This window comes from Chlorocebus sabaeus, chromosome 7 (assembly GCF_047675955.1).
Source record: "Chlorocebus sabaeus isolate Y175 chromosome 7, mChlSab1.0.hap1, whole genome shotgun sequence".
In the NCBI taxonomy this organism is placed as follows: Eukaryota; Metazoa; Chordata; class Mammalia; order Primates; family Cercopithecidae; genus Chlorocebus; species Chlorocebus sabaeus.
Window position 1 is genome coordinate 27656710 of NC_132910.1, and position 23916 is coordinate 27680625.

At 38.0% G+C, this 23916-nt stretch overlaps 1 protein-coding gene and 1 pseudogene across 6 annotated transcripts in view; one reads left to right on the top strand and one right to left on the bottom strand.

The window, feature by feature from the left end:
* Positions 1-23916, bottom strand: part of CCDC158 (coiled-coil domain containing 158) — a 116103-nt gene that overhangs the window by 11884 nt on the left and 80303 nt on the right. For 5 of the 6 annotated variants that reach the window (XM_073017417.1, XM_073017419.1, XM_073017418.1 and 2 more), the window contains 5 exons: positions 9497-9642; positions 7904-7963; positions 6818-6877; positions 4371-4438; positions 1342-1500 (listed from right to left, as the gene is read on the bottom strand). In XM_073017417.1, coding sequence (XP_072873518.1) covers positions 1342-1500; positions 4371-4438; positions 6818-6877; positions 7904-7963; positions 9497-9642 — 493 coding nt within the window. The remainder of the gene's footprint in view (positions 1-1341; positions 1501-4370; positions 4439-6817; positions 6878-7903; positions 7964-9496; positions 9643-23916) is intronic. The other variant, XM_073017414.1, reaches the window with a different exon arrangement.
* On the top strand, positions 20001-21352 carry LOC103235833 (sorting nexin-5 pseudogene; annotated as a pseudogene).

Sequence of the window (23916 nt, forward strand, 5' to 3'; positions counted from 1 at the left end):
ATATGTTTGATGAGTATGACAATAAGCGGGGGATTGGGGGTGAGAAGAAAATGCCATGCCATTATGTAACAAAAATTAATAATAAAGTGTCAAGCAGTATTGCGCTATTCCTGCAATAACCACAGCTTTAAAAGGTAATATGGAGGCCAAAGCAACTCCATCTTGGATGCTAATCTGTCAAGTTGACTTCTGATTAATCCCAGTTCCAGGAAGGCATCCAAGATTTCCAGTTTCCTTGTATGGTAGGTAGCAAGTACCTGCCATAAATTCTACCCTTAAGCAATTGTCCTGTTCATCCTTTCTGAGGCATGTATACCCTTTACCTATGGTGTACAGGCCCTGGGTCTAGGGGGATAGTGGTACAAGGATCCACCACCTTGTGTGACTGTTGCGGAGGCACAAACACGGCTCCATTCTTAAGTCCCTATTAAATGTTTCTTTCTGAGAAATTGGATTTGTCAGCCTCTTTCTTCAGCCTCTCAGCTTCCTCAGTCTTTGTGGGTAGGTTTGCACAGACTTTCCCACCACAGAACAGGAAAGTAATTTTATACTTAAAATTAAAAAACATAGTAAATGAATAGCTTAGACACATAAGAGATGAAAGAGGACACAAGTACAGAAAAAAAGATGTAAAAAATGTACTAATGTGTGATTAGGTATTTTTTAGGATCTAGAAATGTGTAAAGTATAGAATTTCAAAAGACTAAGAAATAACTTGATGATAATACAACTTAGTCTAGTTTCTCTCTTACAAAAGGGAATGATGTCATAGAACACTGGGGTTGTTTGGTCACTGTCATACATGATGAGAAATATTTCAAGTTCATTCAACACATAATATTTAACTCTCACTTACTTACCAGGCATTTATTCTAAATCAAACATTTTTTTTTTCTCATTTGTCTTATCAAATAACAAACTAACTTAAAATATTAAAAATGAGAAAATTTTGAAAAGTTTGTATGGTATGCAGTTATAGTGACTAAAGTGGAGACTGAAGAAGAGTTATGATTTTAAAGAATGTAAATAAGAAAGAAAAGTAACTCACGGCATTTAAAAGAGGATCCAAAATCTTTTAATAAAATAGAAGCAAAAATGTTCATTATTCATTTAGAGAAAAAGAGAGATAATGTTTACATATAATACCAATTACATTTACTAAGGCTCGCATGGTACACAATAGCTGTTCTATTTAGATAAGACCTGTTTAAGTTACACAGAATCAGTTAGAGCTTACACATAAGAGCAGCACGCAAAATCTTAATTCTGAGTCAAAAGAACTTAGAGTTCAGTAGTGTAGGAAATCAATTAATCACATCAATGATATCAGATCTTTCTTACCTTTAACAGAATCAGATGAATGAATAGGCTTGGCAGACCTATATTGTGATGCGGAACCTATTGAACCTTCAACTGAACTAGTTAGGAGCGAGTGCACTGGAGACTTCTTAGGAGAAGAATTGAATGAACGAGAAGCTGAGTTTTTCACAGATGGACTTGCTAAAAGTTTGCAAGAACAAAAGTAAAAGGACAGAATTAATTAAAAATAGTACACTGCACTTCTCAAAAAGTCAAGCTTTCATGAGAAAATGTTCCCAATGGTAGAGGGACAGGGGGACATTCTTCTAAATACCCAAGATTTGGGGTTGGAACTGAAAAGGGTTATGCCTTAGGAATAAGGGTGAATAGGAACTAGACCTGCCCTTGGGATCCTGAGGTCTAGCTTTAAATCCTCTTTCTAATGTGATTAAATTGACCTGGATGCCTTAGTTGTCTACCAAATGCAAGCATGAATGCTCTCTAGGGGAAGGTAATCTCATTCATAGCATCACTGTGTACATCTGTACAACTTTTCATATATAACATGTTATACAATAAAAATAACCAGGCATATAAGGAGACAAGATGATATGGCAGAAAACCAAGAAGAAAAAAATATAAATAATGACATAGATCTATAGGGTCCAGACAATGGGCTTATCAGGCATAGACTCCCATAGATTTAAGCAGCATTACTTCAGACTCCAAGTGAATTCTTCTTATATGCATTAAAAATAATATCTGCAGAAATAAATAAAAACTGCTAAAACAAACCAATCAAAAACAAAAACAATCTTAAAGCAAAAGGGGAAAAAAAGGAACAGACTGTATTTAAATAAACAAACTTACAGCTGACTTCTTAGTAGAAACAATGAAAGAAAGAAAACAATGGAAAGTGATATCTTCAAAGTGAAGAAAAAAATGCCAATTTAGAATTCTATACTCAGTAAAAATATTCTTCAAAAATCAGGATGAAATAAACACATTTCAGAAAAACAAAAATGGACAGAATTTCTCACCAGCAGGTTTACATTAAAAGAAGCCTTAAAGGCATAAGTAAAATGATACCAGAAAGTTAAGTGTAAATATATGGGTACCTCTAAATGAATATTAACTGTAGAAAACAATAAAAATAATTAAGTGTGGTATTTATATTTTTATAATTCATATTTTTAATTTAAATATATGATAATTGTATGAAAGTTGGAAGGATAGTGAATGGAGTTAACATATTCTAAGGTACTGCCAATGTATGAGAAAAGGTAAAAGCATTCATTTATATCAATCTAATAAGGCAAGGATAAATGTTTTACTGTCCTGAGTAATCATTGAAACAATAGTAAAAAACATATAAATGAAGTAAACCTGAAGGAATTAACTTTACATAAATGTTCTTTTCTTCAAAATGTTAGTTCCTGAAAGATTTCCCCCCAAGCCAAAGATTATTTAAAAATTAAGAATTTGCAATTATTTTATTTAAGAATATTACATTTTGATTATAAATATACAGTCATAATTCACAATGGGGATATGTTCTGAGAATTGTGCTGTTAGTTAATTTTGTCATTGCACGACCATCATAGAGTACACTTTCACAAACCTAGATGGTATACAGGCTATATGGTATAGCTTATTGCTTCTAGGCTACAAACCTGTAGAGCATGTTACTGTACTGAATACTGTAGGCAACTGTAACATAATGGTAAGTATTTATTTATCTAAATATGTCTAAACACAGAAAAGGTAACACACTGTGGTATGACATTATCATAGCTACAACATCACTAGGTAACAGGAATTTTTCAGCTCTATTACAATCTTATGGGACCTCTGCTGTTTATGTCATGGTCATTGACCAAAACATTATGCAGCACATGACTGTATACTGACACTAAGAAAAAAAATGAAAATTTATCTTTCTCCCATCTCTTTTCAGCTTACCTCAAATTTCTCTATTTACAATACTGTCCAGATTTATAACTACATTTTTGTTGAATAATCATCACAGTTTCATTCTTTCTCATTTATTTTGTTCTCTTCCATAAGAAGACCAATTATGTATCTGTTGGTTTGCCTCTGCCTTCCAAATATAACATATTCTGTGTAATTATTTTTGGTACTTATTTTTAAAAATTCCTTTTGTGTAATTTTCTCCATGGCTATCATTTCAGTCACATCTATTTTATTTTTCATTTTCTAAAGCTTTTCCCTGTGATGTTTTTAATCTTTCTCTTCCATTTCTAATCTGAGTTATGCCACTTTGCTTGTCAACAAATTGTGTTGACTTTCAATCTCTTCTTTCTGGAGCTTTTTTTAAAATGAGATCATCTTATCTATAATTCTTTGGAAATTTTATGGAGAACTGTCCATCTTGATTCTTCTCCTTTTCCTTTCGTCTATTCAATATTTATTCAGCACCTGCTATGTGCCAGGAAGTCTCCAGGCACCTGGGATATATCCAGGAACCAAATGGCTAAAGACATCTGCCCTTGCACAGCTCTTGTCTCACATGGGTGACACAGTATGTGAGAAGATGCTAAGAGTAACTGATAAAAGGAAGAAGGAGCACTGGAAGTGTGGGAAAATTGTGATTTTTTATTTTATTTTAATTTACTTTTAGAGATAGGGTTTTGCCATGTTGCCCAGACTGGTCTCGGACTCCTAGCCTCAAGCAATCCACTCACCTTGGCCTCCCAAAGTGCTGAAATAACAGGCATGAGCCATCACACCGGCTAGTTGTGATCTTTTAATGCGGTGATGACAATTAAGTCCCACTGGGAAAGTGACACCTGGGCAAAGGCTTTAAAGGAGCTGAGATTTTAGCAACATAAGGTAACAGGGCATAAAAGCCCTAACATGGAAGCTGCCTGACATGTTCAAGGAACAGTTTGAGGGTGGATAAAACAGAATGCATGAAAGAGGGAGTAGCAGGAAATGAGGCCAGAGAGTTAACAAGGAATTGGAAGATACTGCAATGACTTTGGCTTTTACCCTCGTGGAAATGGGGAGACACTGTAGGCTCTATTTCTGTGCTTTCGTTGGAAACTCACCTGCAGATGCGAATGTGAAGCAACCAGAGGGATCTTCCATGTCTCCTGCATGCAATGTGACCGGCTCTCTGGAAGCATAAGAATGGTAATGCAAGCATTCCACTTCACAAACACAGTACTAAGATTCATAGATAGAAGCAAGTTAACACAGGCAAATGTGATGGCTTAAAATATAACCTCAAGATGGCAATCATAACCCTAAAGTCCTAAAATACTCTAAGAGGTAGGTTCAAAGTTGCATTATCTTTTTGTATTCAGAATCCATGAATATTTTACATAATGAAAATATATAATCTTCATTAGAAAATCCATTTTTGTGTACTAATAGCTATAAAATCCACAACATCTGTTCATGGATTCTAAGAGGTGCAATCTTAATGACTCATTTAGAAATAAAGAAATCAGGCCGGGCATGGTGGCTCACGCCTATAATTCCAGCACTTTGGGAGGCTGAGGCTGGTGGATCACGAGGTTAAGAGATCGAGACCATTTGGCCAACATGGTGAAACTCCGTCTCTACTAAAAATACAAAAATTAGCTGGGTGTGGTGGCATGCCCCTGTAGTCCCAGCTACTCGGGAGGCTGAGGCAGGGGAATCACTTGAACCCAGGAGGTGGAGGTTGCAGTGAGCTGAGATCATGCCTTTGCACTCCAGCCTGGGTGACAGACAGAGACTCTGTCTCAAATAAATAAATAAATAAATAAATAAATAAATAAATAACGATGACAACAACAAGTCATAACATTAGTAGTATCAGTGTACAAAACTATAAGACATATAAGTTGAAGTAAACTACATAGTTCTCTGTGAGCTGGGTACCAATATGAGAATAATACGGCAGCAGTTCTCAAGGTGGTTCCCTTTCAGGAGGTTTGTGAGGTCAAAACTATTTTCATTATGATATTAGGTTGTTATTTGCTTCGTAACCTTCAGTCTCTCACAAATGTACAGTGGAGTTCCCCGGAAGCTCCATGATAGTTGATACGCATTTAATAACAACAGATTAAATGCATATGCAGATATGAGAATCTAGCTGTATTTTATTAACCCAGTTACTGAAATGTAAAACATGTTTTCTCAATGACTTTTTGGAGCATATATTTTTTATAATAAAGAAAAAGTTATTTTTCATAATTTCAGAATAAAGAAGTATTACGGTACTTTCATTGCTGAAGGAAGCAGATTTTTCTAGTCATGAAGAAACTACTGCAGAGCTTTAATTATCTCAGGGAAGTAGCTTCTCTTTGTCCCATGCCTAGGACTGGGCTCCAACCCCAGTAGCTCAGTGTGGGTACCCAGAGGCAGTACACAGTGGTCATAAACAGGGGCTCAGGAACCAGCTAAACCTGAGTTCAAATTTGAGCTCCATTGTTTTCAAGCAGTATGACTTTGACAAGTTGTTAAGCAATCTGAGTCTTCATTTCTATGGGAAAATAATGCTTGCCTCATACATGAGATTAGACTAATGAGACAAGTCTAAATCAACTGGAAAACAAGAATTTTTATTAAGAATAATAAGAATAAAACATATGCAGTTGATAGTTGTGGTTGTTAATAGGTATGATGTAGTATCATATACCCAGATGAGAAGGAAATAAAAACAACATTTCTTTTAGGCTACAAGAAAGATTTACACTTCGTCAGTCTGCATCCATGGGTTCTGAAATCACAGATTCAACCAAATGTGAATTGAAAATACTTGGGGAAAAAGAAGATGGCTGTATCTGTACTGAACATGTACAGGCTTTTTTTTCTTGTCATTATTCCCTTAACTATACAATATAACAACTATTGACATAGCATTTACATTGTATTAGGTATTGTAAGTAATCTAGGGATGGTTTAAAGAATATGGGAAGATGTGTGTAGGTCATATGCAAATACTATGCCATTTTATATAAGGGACTTGAGCATCTGTAAATTTTAGTCTCTGCAGGGATCCTGGAACAAATCTCCCCATGGATACCAAGGGACAACTGCGTTTAGAAAGATTCAAATTCATTGTATTTTGATCAAGAGACAGTAAGAAAATATTTATAATACTATCTTAATCTATTCACTAAACAAATATTTACTGAATGGCTACTAGGTGGCAGGCATTATGCTTGGTGCTGAAGACACAGCAATGAATTAGTCCCTACTCTTACTAGATCTTAACGTAGAATTCACGTTCATAATTTTTAATATATACAGAGGGCTCGGATATCTCTGTTTATTTAGGTGGTGAAAACAGAAAAGATAAAAATAAGTTTTTCCAGGCAGTCTATCAAAAGACAGACCTCATGGTTGTAAGTAACTTGAGGACAGGGCCCATATCTGTCTTACTCACTATATTCTAAGGGTCTACTGCAGTGCATGGCACATTACAGACAGTTAAAGATCTTTTGAATTAATAATGAATAGTCGTAAAAGGGACATTTTGAAAATGGGGGCTGGTGTTTCCTACCTACTAAGAGTTTCACTTGATTTGCTTCCTTCAGTGGAGTCCCTCAACGAGTTGTTGCTTCTGTTGGTACAGGGATGGGAGAAATCACAGTTTACACAATGTTATTTTCTTACCAATATAACAAAAGTTTGTGAGAAAAATAATGTATTCTTATGTAGGGTGAAATGATATCATCTGACAGCTGGATAAATAAATCATAAACATTAACTTAATGATAAAATTGCTTCTCTCAACATGACTTTTAGATACATATGGATTCAAAAGAGTGAGACTGGGGCATTGGCTCTTCCAGGTGGAGGAAACAGAATGGAGAAAAAGCTTAAAGACAAAAATAAATGAACTTTTGGGAATCAGGAGGAGTCTGGTTTGATTAGAGGATAATACAGGAGTGAAAGCAGAGTGGTCACAAGGGAGATTTGTGTGACCACTCTGGGAGATTCTTCAATGTCAGACTGAGGGACATGTACTTAATGTAGTAGGCAGTGAGGAGCTACTGAAGATTTTCGAGTAATGGCTATAGTGTCTTACACTATGATAAATAATGAATTAACAGTAGCCTTTTTTCTTTTTTGGCTAAAGTCAATTTTTGAAAGCTGTCTTTGATTACGGTCTTATTTGGAGTTATGGATTTCATTTCTTTTTGCTTTAAAAATTTTTCATTTAAGAATTCAGCTATTCCATTACTGATGAAAATAAGATTGTTTTCGATAAGGTGCTTATAGTCCTACACTGAAGTTTTTATAGTTTCTTTCCATACTTTTCTCAAAAGTTATCTAAGCCATTGTAAATATGTGTAAATGGAGGAAAATCTTCCATTTTTGGTACGGCATACTATATTGATAGCTTCATATGGATAAATATCAGCAAATTTTAAAGTAAGAAAAAATGTCTATTGAGTTGATTTCTAGAAACTAAATTACTTCAGTACATTTCACTGGAATCTTTCTTAAAGTCAGTTAAACAATGAACCCAATATGCCCATTAAGTGTCATGTAAACTTATGTCCAAACAGACTTCTCAAATTACAAAGTCACATATAAAACAGTTGGACAATTAATTTGATCCAGAATCTCAGATTCTTCTTACCTATGGCACATGTCTGATCTCAGGCTGGATTCAGTGATGCAATCTCGTACCCTATCCTCTCTGTATAGAAAATATAATTCTCAGTTAATCATATAAAGCACAATTTCATCCATGTCTTTTTAGACTAATCAATTGCTTACATATATTCAATTTTTCTTTTAGCGACAGCTGTGGATTTTAGGCCTCCAAGCAAATTTTGCAAAGGGCTCTGGAGTTTATCGACTGAGAAATGCTTTCCTCCCATGAATTCTTAAAAGCTTTAGACTGAGTTTAGGCTTTAGTGACAAGGTCATTTATAGGATTATAGCAAATTAACATAAACTCTCTAAAGGTAGGGACCAAATATATTCATGTTCAATACTACAGTCCAATAGCATCCAAGCCCATCATTAGTGGCTAGAGTGGTGGAAGCTGATCAGGGAAGACCTGGTAATCTCTCAGAATGATCAGTGCTGGGAGCGGGTCTCCAACTTTTACTTCTGGCTTTTCCTCTGCTTCGTAGGAGGAGGAATGTTAATCTATGCCTAAGTTTACAAATCTGTCAAATAAGTGTAATAATACTGCCCTGGATTGGAAGGCATATTATAGTTACGACAAAAATGGAAGTGTTCTGAAAATGAAAATATTCATTGGAGTTGCTAGTGGAACAGTTCTGACGTTATGTGCTTCAGATAATGTAATGTTATACTAAGGTAACTGGGCTGTTACTAATGTTTTACTATTATTACTAATAATTAACAATTAGATAAACTCAGCTAATATTTTGCTACCTCAGGTAAATATATACAAATTGGACATCATAAGAAACTGGAGATTATTTATATATAGGTATTATTTCAGGAAGTATTACTTTTAGGTATTTGTCATATAATCAGAAAATGAATATTACAATAATGGGCTATTATAACTCTAAAATATATATACCATATCAAAATGCTTTAAGATAAGCTAAGCTAAATGATAACACACAAAAGTAAAACCCACTCTCTGAAAGAATAGGAGACTCTCATTGATGTCTGTAGCTGTGTGCAAGGAAGGGCTGCTGAACTGGCTGAATCCTTTTTGGATCTAATCTTTCACTAATATGATATAATCAAACCAAGTCATTGGCATGAATACAGAAAAAATGAAGTATTTCCTATTATCTTCTACTTGGAGAGCATGTAGTTCTCAATGTCCTAGTTTTATCTCCACCATTGAACTGTGTGGCTGCAGACACGTCGACCTTTTGATATGTGTTTTTCTCATTTACAAAATGGGATAAATAAACCCTGCTCTGCCTTGTCTCAATCAATAAGATTATGGATATAAAATCTTTTGAGAATTAAAATTTACAAACATAACTTTGGGTGACACCTTGCACTAAGTATTTTCTGAATAGAATGACTATATTGTTTTCTCTTAATGTCAAGTTGTTTTACATTTGCTTAACTCCTCCATTTTCATATTGTTTTCTGTGGTAACTTCAGATACCTTTTAAAGTTATTTAAACCTCACCCTCCCAGAGAGTAACATGTGAATAACTCAATGGCAAACCATTCAAGAGATGAGCTTTCCCATTCTGTGTGCACACAGCCTTACACAGCCACATACAAGGCTCCCAGAGATGTTCTTCCATCTTCCTCTGTCTTGCTCAGAGACACAGCTGGCTCCTCATTGATCACGCTTCTCAACTCTTGGAGAAGCTGTTTCAGGTCCCTTGTTGGATCTTCCTTCAGTGTGTTAGCTTTCGTAGAGTGCTGAATTAAAACAATTTACAAACAAAGACACTTATTTTTTCAGATTCCTATGCTCTTTCCTATCACAAAATTAATACAACTGGTAAATAGAAATTATGGAAAAGCAAGAAGAGGAAAACAAAAACATCACCCATAAGTTTATTACACAGAGATAATCAATAATAACCAGGAAATAATCAATAGAGTACTATATCTAATTTATATGTGCGTGGACACATATACACATACGGGGCCAAACTACATACATTTATTTTTCAACTACTTTTGTTTTAAAACGTTAACAATTTAGTATGAACGTCCTTACTATGTCATTAAATATTTTCAAGTACACGTGGACAAAATAATTTTCAATACTTTGTTTAAAGCTAAGCTAATTTGATAAAGCAGCGGAACTTGAGAAGTAAGGAGCTCTTTAGAGATGAGTTAATCTACCCCCCACATTTTACTGATGAGGAAAGAAACATCCAATATTTTCTAACTGTGTTAGTTGGTGTTTAAGAATAATATGAGATTTTCAGATTGATAGTGTTCCCCAATAAATCTTTATAATATAATAAGGAATACAGACATTTTCAACAGGCACATCAAGAGGGGAAACCAAATGATCAGAGTGCACTGAGGAGCAGGTAGACTCGGGCTATCCTTGAGCTATTCTAGCTGAAGGAGTCCATCCCACTGAAAAGTTACACCTGTCACACAGATTGGCTGCTGAGGGAAGAACACTGCAGATTTTTTATTCATTGGGCGTTAATTGTCTAGGGTTTACGCCAACGAAGAGCTGATGTTACTGGTATAATATAATCCTCATATTCTCCTCTTCTCAACTTCACTAATAAACCAATATAATATCCAGCTGAAGATATGAAGAGTTCTGACTAACGGAATGTGTGCTAAGTATGTCTTTCCAGTTTACTGATGGCTATCTTACCTGGAAATTGTCATGATGAGTCAGTCTAAAGTTTCATAAATTACACTGCACTCAATTATTAAATTTGACTCCATTTGCTTAAAAATATAAGGATGTGAATCACTTTCTCAATTGTGAATAAAAACATTTGTCTCTAAAAAGATGATCCAATTTTACCAAACACTGGTTTTGTTCTCGCCCTCACCGTAATATGCATAATAGCCAATATGGGATAAAACCTCATAAAGTTGATAAAGAAAACCTTATCCTATGGCAACATTCACTTACCTTAGTTATAACCTGGACTTCTTATCTTCCCATCTTCTGCCCACCAGAAAGTTTATCAAATAAGCTTTGGCAATTACTGTTAAAATTTGTGACATTTATTATAAATGAGCAATGTAAAACCCATAAACATATATAAATATGTTGTTCTCCCCTGTCATTGTGACACCTAGGTTCTTTGAGAGTGACTGATGCTTTACAATACATAAGTTTTTTGTTTGTTTGTTTGTTTTTGAGACAGAGTCCCACTCTGTCACCTAGGCTAGAGTGCAGTGACATGATCTCAGTTTACTGCAACTTCCATCTCCCAGGCTCAAGCAATCCTTCTGCCTCAGCACCTCCAGTAGCTGAGGACTACAGGCATGCACCACCATGACCAGCTAACTTTTTTGTAGAATGGGGTTTTGCCATATTGCCCTGGATGAGCTCAAACTCCTGGACTCAGGCAATCTACACATCTTGGTTTACCAAAGTGCTGGGATCACAGGTGTGAGCCACTGTGCTGGCTGACATGAGGTTTGAAAAAGCATTCAATTGGCCAGGTATACTGGCTCACGCCTGTAATCCCAGCACTTCGGCAGGCCGAGGCGGGCGGATCACAAGGTCAGGAGATTGAGATCATCCCGGCTAACATGGTGAAACCCCGTCTCTACTAAAAATACAAAAAATTAGCCAGGTGCGGTGGTGCACGCCTGTAGTCCCAGCTACTTGGGAGGCTGAGGCAGGAGAATGGCATGAACCCAGGAGGCAGAGATTGCAGTGAGCTGTGATTTTGCCACTGCACTCCAGCCTGGGGGACAGAGTGAGACTCCGTCTCAAAAAAAAAAAAAAAAAAGCATTTCAATTTACCATTCACTTAGAAATTAATTATAATTAGTCCTATGACATTCTTTTATTGACTTTATCCCAATACTTGCCTTTCAAACTCTATGTGTGTTGCTCCTCCAATGAAAATGTAAGCTCCACAGAGGCAAGGACTTGATCATCATTGTCTTTATATATTCCATTACATGTAACCCATACTTTGGTTGGGTATAAAATCACAAAAATATCAAGTCTGGAGGGGTCCTGAAAATGATTTGGTTCTAGTCCAACTCCCATATCAGAAGTGATGAAGAATTCTCTTTATGGCATTCCAGTAATATGCTTATCTGGCCTGTGCTTGATCACCAAAGATCAAGGAAGGCTGTTTAATTTTTGTATAGTTTCACATCTTTTAAAGAAAAGCTTCCCTCCATACTCATACACTTTCCAACCCTTGTCACAGTTCTAACACCTAGGGTCATAAGAAATGAGCATAACATAACTCTTTTAAAATGATACTTATTTTATAATACACTTATACACTCCCTCGTTACTTTCCAACACACACCTCAGGCTAAATTTACTCAGGAAAAGTCTGAGCGAGCAGAGAACTGTCCCCCTTGCTTGATCTGGATGCTATCATTAAAACCTTTTTTGTTGCCACACAATAACACCAACTGAGACTGAGCAGGCAGTCAACTGAGAATCCTCATGTCTTTTCTGGAAGTTCTTAATAAGCTTCCTCTTCTGTGTCCTATACCTTGTACTTTGGGGTATTCACTATAAAAATAGAAATGTCTTTTTTTTCTCTCTCTGAGACAGAGTTTCATTCTTTCACCCAAGCTGGAGTGCGGTGATGCGATCATGGATCACTGCCGCCTTGACCTCTCAGGCTCAATTGATCATTCTGCCTCAGTCTCCTGAGTAGCTGGGACTATAGGTGCACGCCAGCACACCCGGCTATTTTTTTTGTTTGTTTGTATTTTTTGTAGAGATGGGGTTTTGCCATGTTGGCCAGGCTAGTCTCCAATTCCTGGGCTCCAGCAATCTGCCTGCCTCGGTCTCCCAAAGTGCTCCCACGTGAACCACCATGTCTGGCCGATTTACGTTTTATTTCGTCAAAATTATCAATCCTTCTATTTAATGTTTGTATATCTTATAATGGTTTTATTAATTCATGTTAAATACTTCATTGGTTAATTCATAGGAAATACACTTTGATTTATAACATGAGCAAAATACACTTTTTAAAATTAGAAAATAGCACTGCTGGATGCGGTGGCTCATGCCTGTAATCCTCGTACTCTGGGAGGCCAAGGCGGGTGGATCACCCAGGTCAGGAGTTTGAGACCAGCCTGGCCAACATGGTGAAACCCCATCTTTACTAAAAATACAAAAAATTAGCTGGATGTGGTAGTGCACACCTGTAATTCCAGCTACGCAGGAGACTGAGGGAGGAGAATCACTTGAACTCCGGAGGCGGAGGTTGCAGTGAGCCGAGATTGTGCCATGCACTCCAGCCTGGGCAACAAGAGCAAAACTCCATCTCAAGAAAAAAAAAAAAAAAAAGGAAGAAAAGAAAACAGCTAGGAAATAGTTCTAAAATATAGTTACATATAACTCTTATCAGGCTTGTAAAGAAATAAACACATGCTCTTCCTGAAGTTACCAGAGCCCAACAAAGGATCCTGCTCTCTCCCACCCCAGTCCTTTGACCCTTAGAACAAGGGTCCCCAAACCCTGGACTGGTACCAGCCCATGGTCTGTGAGGAATGGGGCCACACAGCAGGAGGTGAGTGATGGGACAGTGGGTGAAGCTTCATCTGTATTTATAGCTGCTCCCCATCACTCACATTACCGCCTAAGCTCTGCCTCCTGTCAGATCAGGGGTGGCATTAGATTCTCATAGGAGTGCGAACCCTCTTGTGAACTGCACAAGCAGGAGATCTAGGTTGCACACTCCTTATGGGAATCTAATGCCTGATGATCTGAGGTGGAACTAAGGCAGTGATGCTAGTGCTGGGGAGTGGTTGCAAATACAGATTAATATTAGCAGAAGCCGGGTACAGTGGCTCACGCCTGTAATCCCAGCACTTTGGGAGGCTGAGGTGGGCAGATCACGAGGTCAGGAGTTCGAGACCAGCCTGGCCAACATAGCAAAACCCTGTCTCTACTAAAAATACAAAAATTAGCTGGGCATGGTGGTGTATGTCTGTAGTCCCAGCTACTCGGGGGGCTGAGGCAGAAGAATCGCTTGAACCTGGGAGGCAGAGGTTGTGGTGGGCCAAGATCGTGCCACTGCACTCCAGCCTGAGCAACAGAGTGAGACTCCGTCTCAAAAAAACAAAAACAAAACAAAAAACATTAGCAGAGAGGGTTGACTGCACAAAGACCATAATAAATCAATTGCTTGCAGACTTATCAAAACCCTACCAGTATGTGGCAAGTAACAATTAAGCCGCATCTGGTGGCTGGTTTTATAGTGGTAAGTGAGTTGATGTACTCAACTATACAGCTGCACCTGGTGGCAGGCTTTAAGTCAGAACTAGACACTGATTTTAGTCCATGTGTGTCCTGCCCATTATTTGATTTACCACTTTGCCTGCACCTCTTTCCTGCACTGCACACTTGTCTCAGTCAGTTTTGGTAAGCCCACAAGCTAACCCTAGCCAAAATGGATAAAAACAATAATCACTGGAAAGCTTCTTTGAAAAGGGGGAAAGACCCAATGATGAGACAGCAGAAGGCTCTAAGACTGCCAACAAAAAGAAAGCTGCATTGAAAAGAAAGCTGCATTTAAAAGAAAATACCAAGAGTCCTACTTAAATTACGGGTTCATTGCAATAGGTGAGTCACATTCTCCAAGCCCTTTTTTTATAATATGTGGTGACCAGCTATCCAATGAAACCATGAAATCTTCAAAACTGCTTTATCACATGGAGACAAAGCACCCCGCATTAAAAGACAAGCCTTTGGAGTTTTTCAAAAAAAAGAAAAAAAGAAAAAATAATGGCGAACATGAAGAACAGAAGCAGTTATTGAACACCATCACTCCTTCAAATGTGTCTGCACCGAGAGCATCATTCTTAGTGGCTAAACGCATCGAGAAAGTGAGGAAGCCCCTTACTATTGGTGAACAGCTGGTCCTGCCTACTGCTAAGCACGTTTGTCATGAACTTTCAGGAGAAGCTGCAGTTCAAAAGGTGACATGTGTTCCTCTTTCAGCTAGCACCATAACTAGATATATAGATGAAATAGCAGAGGATAGTGAGGCACAATTGTTAGAGGGTTAATGAATCACCATGGTACACAATCCAGATTGACAAGTCTATTGATTTTGACAAGAAGGCAACAATGCTTGTTTTTGTGCTACATATTTTTCAGGAGGATGTGCAGGAGCACATGTTATATGTGCTTTTACTGCCAAACAACATCACAGCTGCAGAACTATTCAAGTCTTTGAATGATTACATATCAGGGAAACTAGTCATTTTGTGTTGGTATATGCATGGACAGAGCGGTTGCCATGACTGGACAGCTTTCTGGTTTCACTACTCAGCTCAAAGAGGTCGATTCTGAATGTGAGTCTACGCACTGTGTCATCCATAGAGAGATGCTGGCTAACCGAAAAATGTCACCTGAACTTAACAATGTTTTGCAGGATGTGATTACAATTATTAACCACAGTAAAGTACATGCCTTTAACTTGTCTGTTCACACAGCTCTGCAAGGAGATGGACACAGAGCATACACGTCTTCTCTTATACACAGAAGTGAGATGGCTTTCTAAAGGTAGATCACTGACTAGAGTTTTTGGGTTATGAGAGTCACTCCAGAGATTTCTTTTAGGAAAAAGTCACCACTGGCAGCACATTTCAGTGACACAGAATGGGTCACAAAACTTGCTTACTTGTGTGACATATTCAACTTACTCAACAAAATCTGTCACTTCAGGGGAGAACAACAACTGTATTCAAGTTGACAGATAAAGGGGCTGCATTCAAAGTCAAACTGGAATTATGGGAGCAATGAGTTAACACTGGAATTTTTGACATGTGTCAAAATTATCAGAGATTTTGAAAGAGGCTGTGCCAGGGCCTCCTTTCTCCCAGCTAGTGCATGATCACCTATCTCAGCTTTCAAAAGAGTTTAAGCATTACTTCCCAACCACAAAAGACCCCCAAACTGGGAAGGAATGGATCCGTCACCCATTTGTCAATAAACCAGGTGCATTGGCTTTGTCCATACTAGAAGAGGATCAACTGCTTGAGACTGCAAATGACAGTGGCTTTAAAAGTATGTTTGAGACAACTTCAAATCTCCCTATGTTCTGGATTAAGTCAAGGCAGAATATCCTGAGATTGCTACAAAAGCATGGAAAGCCTGCTTCCATTTCCAACGTGCTATCTTTGTGAAGCAGCGTTTTCTGCAGTGACAGCAACCAGACGAGATTAGGGAGTAGACTGGACATAAGCAACACACTTTGGGTGTCACTGTCTCCCATCACCTCTGGATGGGACCATCTAGTTGCAGGAAAACAAGCTCAGGGATACCACTGATTCCACAATATGGTGAGCTGTATAATTATTTCATTATATATTACAATGTAATAATAATAGAAATAAAGTGCACAATAAATGTAATGCACTTGAATCATCCCAAAATCATTCCCTGCCTCAACCTGTTCCATGGAAAAACTGTCTTTCATGAAACTGGTCACTGGTGCCAAAAAGGTTGGGAATTGCTGCCTTAGGATACACATTAAGGCTATTTCTAGGGCACATATATTTGCAGGGTAAAACTTATACAAGCTTTTTGTGCTATGGGAAGAATATAAGCTTACACATTAAGTTGTGAAGCTTAAGGTTTATTTTGTGGTTTGGTTAGTTTCCTATTACATTCTGACTCTGAAATCACTGACTTTGAAATCATTTTATGTTAGACTTGTTTCTAAAATTTTTCATAAATTATATCTTTAATGTACTTCTATCTTCTCCAATACTGCTTTTTCTAATGGCCTTAAGTCTATTACAGGCAAACTTACAAGTCATGATGTAAGATAAGTAAGGGCTAGGGAGAGTGTACTCCTCAACCAGTTCTGTCTCCATTCTCCAAAGATAGAAGATAAATGAAAAAGCTAAAAATAACAGCTTGATCTCATTCAGTTTGAATTCAACCATTCTATTTTGAGAATGTCTGCCCCAAACCCATCTCTTACATTTATATTCCTTTTAGAGCATTGTTAGAAAATGGAATATAAGTATACTATTTACATAATATATTATGAATAGATAGGCAGGAAACAGGAAAAAAGTTATGAAGCGTTGCTAAAAGTCTTGCCCACATCCTGTGTATTCCATTGGCAAAGATCAAGCGCAGCAATAACAAATGGTAGCGCATAGGAATAGAATCTGATACACAACCAAAATCAATTCTAGCATCCCAGATATATTTTACTTCTTATGTTAAAATAGCCACTATTTGAAATATTAATCTAAAATGCTCCTATATCAAACTATCAGTTATATATATGTGTATATGTATGTATATGTGTATGTGTGTACACACACAAACATACAGCACATGCATGTTCTAGGTGTTTGAGTTTGGGCCAAATCACACAATATTACTTTTCTGGTTTTCCTTTCTTACTTTTAACACAGGAAAATCACCTGGATAATTTCAACTGCCTTTGAATCTTTAAAACTGTATGATCCTCATGCACAAAGACTAATGAAATACAATAATAGTTCATATAGGGTATCTATTTACATCATCAACTTAAAATTATTTTTATAAATGTCAATCATCTGTATAATGTAGAGAAACAGTACAGTATAATAGTTAAGGACATAAGTTCTGGACTCAGGCTGTCTTGGTAAGTCTTGCCGAAATAATAATAATAATAATAATAATTATTATTATTATTATTATTTTTGAGAGAGAGAGTCCTACTCTGCTGCCCAGGCACTGCAACCTTGTACTCACGGGCTCAAGCAATCCTTCTGCCTCGGTCTCCTGACTAGGACTACAAGCAAATGCCAATATGCCTGATTAATTTTTTTTAACTTTTTAGAGACGAGGTCTCACTACTTTGCCCAGGCTAGTCTCAAACTCCTGGTCTCAAGCAACCCTCCAGCCTCAGTCCCCACAAAGTGTTGGAATTTCAAGCATTAACCACAGTGCCCAGACTCAAGTGTCTTTTTGCTGTGTAAACCATGTGTAAGTCACTTAGCTTCTTCAAGCCTCAGTTTCCCTGTCTGTAAAACAGGTATAATAATAGCACTTACATCATGTTAAGTAGTTGTGGGAAATGAACTAATCTCCATAAGTACTTTGCACAGTGCCTGGCAAAGGAGTTTTCAGTAAATCTAAGCTATTATTAGAATTGTAAAATAAAGAGACTAAAATAAAGATAAATAATAAATGAAGGGGCAATGTAGAACAATGCAAACAGTAATATTCCCCTTCTAAACTTGGCAACAATTTCTGTACTATGCTAAGCCCCATTTTAATGACACTAAAGGAATTAAGAAGGATAAAGAGGAAAGGACAGATAACATTAGATTAGTAATGCTAACAAAATTTTGGAAGATGGCAGGCAAATGGATAATTCATAATTAATTTAGCAAAACAAATTTAAAACTTAAAGTACCTGCACAGAAGCTGCCAATGTGAAGCAAGCTACTCTGCCTCTGAGTATTCCGGGAAGGCTCAGGAATTGGAGGTCTCATGTATTTCAAAGTCCAGGGTAAGAAACAGGGCAGAAAAATTGGAGGATTCGCTAAGTCTATAGGAGACGCTGTTAGAATCCCAGAAGCTGTCTCCATATACTCAGGTGATTACTCATTCTTTCCCCCTAAATGAATTTAGAGGCTTAACCTTTGGGTAAGGTTGAACCAAAGGACTTTGGACTCCATAGAGATATCTATCTTGTATAGCAGGAATAAGGTTGTAAATGTTAAATATGAGTATTAAGTGAGACTGCATAGATAGATATATATTAATAGTTACCCTAGACTTCCTCTCCCACTCACTTAACAGAATTCTGACAGACTTATACCTGTAAGTCAGGAATAAGAGATCCCTCTTTAGGGAAACTGATCAGCCCAAGACTAAAGACCTATAGATAACTTTTGGGTCCCTCAATAAAAAAGCAATACCTAACCATCTACCAGTTGAAAAGCCCCGACAACCTTACACAAAGCTTTCAATAGCTTTTTAGGGCCTCAGTCTTAAATATGAATGGATATCCAAGGGTCACCAAGCATTAAAAGAAAGTCTCTACAAAAACAAAACAATGAATTATAAGAAACATTAATAATTCAAGTAACACAAAAAATTATTTAAAAACCAAAGTTGATATCCTTAAAGAGAAACAAGAAAGTATTGACTGGACATGGTGGCTCATGCTTGTAATCCGAATAGTTTGGAAGGCCGAGGCAGGCAGATCACTTGACGTCAGGAGTTCGAGACCAACCTGGCCAACATGGCGAAACCCCATCTCTACTAAAAATACAAAAATTAGCCAGATGTGGTGGGGGGGTGCCTGTAATCCCAGCTACTCAGGAGGCTAAGGCATGAGAATTGCTTAAACCCAGGAGACTGAGGTTGTAGTGAGCTGAGATCACGCAACTGTACTCCAACCTGGGTGACAGAGTAAGACTCCATCTCAAAAAACAAAACAAACAAACAAAAAAGTGTTGTATTCATGAAAGAACAGAAAGCTACATAAAGAGAAGACTTTAGAAAACAACAACAAAAAAAATGAGCAAAAGCTGGAAACATTCCCTTTGAAAACTGGCATAGGACAAGGATGTCCTCTCTCACCACTTCTATTCAACATAGTATTGGAAGTTCTGGCCAGGGCAATCAGGCAAGAGAAAGAAATAAAGGATATTCAAATAGGAAGAGAGGAAGTCAAACTGTCCCTGTTTGCAGATGACATGATTGTATATTTAGAAAACCCCATTGCCTCAGCCCAAAATCTCCTTAAGCTGATAAGCAACTTCAGCAAAGTCTCAGGATACAAAATCAATGTGCAAAAATCACAAGCATTCCTATACACCAATAACAAACAGAGAGCCAAACCATGAGTGAACTCCCATTCACAATTGCTTCAAAGAGAATAAATTACCTAGGAATACAACTCACAAGGGACGTGAAGGACCTCTTCAAGGAGAACTACAAACCACTGCTCGAGGAAATAAGAGAGGACACAAACATGTAGGCCATTAAACCTTTTGAAGAGGCAGCTTTGCTAGTGGTATTGTCTTGTGCCACAGTGAGTCGTAAGTGAAATCTGAACCAAAAGTGAGTTTATGAAGACCGGTAGGCAGGAGCTCAAGAGCTGCAGGGTTGTCCTGCAGCCAGTGCCTGATGTGCCCCAGCTGGGAAGCTGATAAATAGCTGAGATCTGTATCTGTGGATCTGAATGTTGATCCCTCGCTTCAGATTGACATACCTGATGCACTCAGTGAGAGAGATGAAGTCAAATTTACAGTGCACACAAAGACTACACTGCCCACGTTTCAAAGCCCAGAGTTTTATGTTACAAGGCAACATGAAGACTTTGTGTGGCTACATGACACTCTTATTGAAACAACAGACTATGCTGGGCTTATTATTCCACCTGCTCCTATGAAGCCCAACTTCAGTGGTCCTCGAGAGAAGATGCAGAAACTGGGAGAAGATGAAGGTTCTAAGACCAAAGAAGAATTTGCCAAGATGAAACAAGAACTGGAAGCCTACGTGTTGGGCAGAAAAATACTAAAGAGATGTTTGGTGGCTTCTTTAAAAGTGTGGTGAAAAGTGCTGATGAAGTCCTTTATACTGGAGTCAGGGAGGTAGATGACTTCTTTGACCAAGAGAAGAACTTCCTTATTAACTATTACAATAGGATCAAAGATTCTTGTGTGAAAGCTGACAAAATGACCAGATCTCACAAAAATGTTGCCGATGTCTATATCCTATATCCACACTGCAGCCTGCTTACATAGCCTGGCTTTAGAAGAGCCCACAGTCATCAAAAAGTACCTATTGAAGGTTGCCGAGCTGTTTGAAAAACTTAGGAAAGCAGAGAATCAAGTTTCATCAGATGAAGATTTGAAGCTAAGAGAGCTCCTCCGACACTACATGCTCAACATCGAAGCTGCTAAGGATCTCTTATACAGATGCACCAAAGCCCTCATTGACTATGAGAACTCAAACAAAGCTCTGGACAACGCCCGGTTAAAGAGCAAAGATGTCAAGTTGGCTGAGGCACACCAGCAGGAGTGCTGCCAGAAATTTGAACAGCTTTCCAAATCTGCAAAAGAAGAACTGATACATTTCAAACCGAAGAGAGTGGCAGCATTTAGGAAGATTCTAACTGAAATGTCTGAACTGGAAATAAAACATGCCAGGAACAATGTCTCCCTTTTGCAGAGCTGTATTGACTTGTTCAAGAATAACTGATATGCCTTCACTCAGAAGAAAAGAAATGAATGTGAAAGAAAACCAAGCATCACTTGCACTTAAGTCATTACCATGGAAGATTTATTAGCTTTAACTTTAGTTTAAATTTATGTGAACACATATTTTGATTTCTACAAATCTTAAAAAAAAAAAAGGACACAAACAAACGGAAAAACACTTGATGCTCATGGATAGGAAGAATCAATATCGTGAAAATGGCCATATTGCCCAAAGTAATTGGTAGATTCAATGATATCCCCATCAAGCTACCATTCACTTTCTTCACAAAATTAGAAAAAACTACTTTAAATTTCATATGGAACCAAAAAGGAGCCCACATTGTCAAAACAATCCTAAGCAAAAAGAACAAAGCTGGAGGCATCACGCTACTTGCCTTCAAACAGTATTACAAGTCTACAGTAACCAAAACAGCATGGTACTGATACCAAAACAGATATATAGAACAATGAAACAGAACAGAGCCCTCAGAAATAATGCCACACATCTACAACCATCTGATCTTTGACAAACCTGACAAAAACAAGCAATAGGGAAGGATTCCCTATTTAATAAATGATGTTGGGAAAACTGGCTAGCCATATGCAAAAAACTGAAACTGGACCCTTTCCTTACACTTTATATGAAAATTAACTCAAGACAGATTAAAGACTTAAACGTAAGACCTAAAACCATAAAAACCCTAGAAGAGAACCTAGGCAACACCATTCAGGACGTAGGCATGGGCAAAGACTTCACGAAACACCAAAAGCAATGACAACAAAAGCCAAAATTGACAAATGGGATCTAATTAAACTAAAGAGCTTCTGCACAACAAAATAAACTAGGCTGGACGCAGTGGCTCACGCCTGTAATCCCAGCATTTCGGGAGGCCAAGCTGGATGGATCACAAGGTCAAGCGATTGAGACCATCCTGGCCAACATGGTGAAACTCTGTCTCTCCTAAAAATACAAAAATTAGCTGGGCGTGGGGGCACATGCCTGTAGTCCCAGCTACTTGGGAGGCTGAGGCAGGAGAATCACTTGAACCCAGGAGACGGAGGTTGTAGTGGGCAGAGATCATGTCGCTGCACTCTAGCCTGGTGACAGAACAAGACTCTGTCTCAAAAAAAAAAAAAAAAAAAAAAAAAAAAAAAGAAACTATCATCAGGGTGAACAGGCAACATAAAGAATGGGAGAAAATTTTTGCAATCTATCTATCTGACAAAGGTCCAATCTCCAGAATCTACAAAAAGCTTCAACAAATTTACAAGAAAAAAACAACTCCATCAAAAGGTGGGTGAAGGATATGAACAGACACTTCTCAAAAGAAGACATTTATGCAGCCAACAAACAGGAAAAGAAGCTCATCATCACTGGTCATTAGAGAAATGCAAATCAAAACCACAATGAGATACCATCTCATATCAGTTAGAATGGTGATCATTAAAAAGTCAGGAAACAACAGATGCTGGAGAGGATGTGGAGAAATAGGAATGCTTTTACACTGATGGTGGGAGTGTAAATTAGTTCAACCATTGTGGAAGACAGTAGGGCAATTCCTCAGGGATCTAGAACCAGAAATACCATTTGATCTAGCAATCCCATTATTGGGCATATACCCAAAGGATCATAAATCATTCTACTACAAAGACACATGCACACGTATGTTTATTGCAGCACTATTCACAATAGCAAAGACTTGGAACCAACCCAAATGCCCAGCAATGATAGACTGGATAAAGAAAATATGGCACATACACACCATGGAATACTATGCAGCCATAAAAAAGGATGAGTTCATGTCCTTTGCAGGGACATGAATGAAGCTGGAAACCATCATTCTCAGCAAACTAACACAAGAACAGAAAACCAAACACCCCATGTTCTCACTCATAAGTGGGAGTTGAACAATGGAAACACATGGACACAGGGAAGGGAACATTACACACTAGGGCCTGTCCAGGAGTGGGGGTGTAGAGGAGGGATAGCATTAGGAGAAATACCTAGTGTAGATGGCAGGTTGATGGGTGCAGCAAACCACCATGGCACATGCATACCTATGTAACAAACCTGCACATTCTGCACATGTATCCCAGAAGTTAAAGTATAATTTTAAAAAATTTAAAAAAGAAAGAAAATTATCTAGAACCCAAAATTATCCTGTAATTTTTTCACATACAGTGTCCAGACTCAATTATTTAAAGAGAAAGCAGAGACCAAACAACAACATGACTAGAAACCAAGGGAAAAAATCGACACAGGCTCAGAGGGGATTCAAATAATATAATCATCATGTGCCAATTTTTGAAACAGCTATTTTCTTACTCTGGGTTGTTACAGGGAAGTATCTTAGACTGGGTAATTTATAAACAACAGAAATTTATTGTTCACGGTTCAGGCTGGGAAGTGCAAGATCAAGATGCCAGCAGATTCAGCATTTGGTGAGGAGCTCTTCCTCATAGATAGCACCTTCTATGTGTCCTCACATGGGAGAAGGGGCAAACAAGCTCTCTCAAGCCTCTTTCATAAAAGGGCACTAATGCCAGGCATGGTGGCTCGCGCCTGTAATCCCAGCACTTTGGGAGGCCGAGGTAGGCGGATCATGACGTCGGGAAATCGAGACCATCCTGGCTAACACGGTGAAATCCCGTCTCTACTGAAAAAAAAAAAAAAAAAAATTTAGCTGGTTGAGGTGGCGGGCACCTGTAGTCCCAGCTGCTCAGGAGGCTGAGGCAGGAGAATGGCATGAACCCAGAAGGCGGAGCTTGTGGTGAGCCGAGATCGCACCACTGCACTCCAGCCTGGGCAACAGAGCAATACTC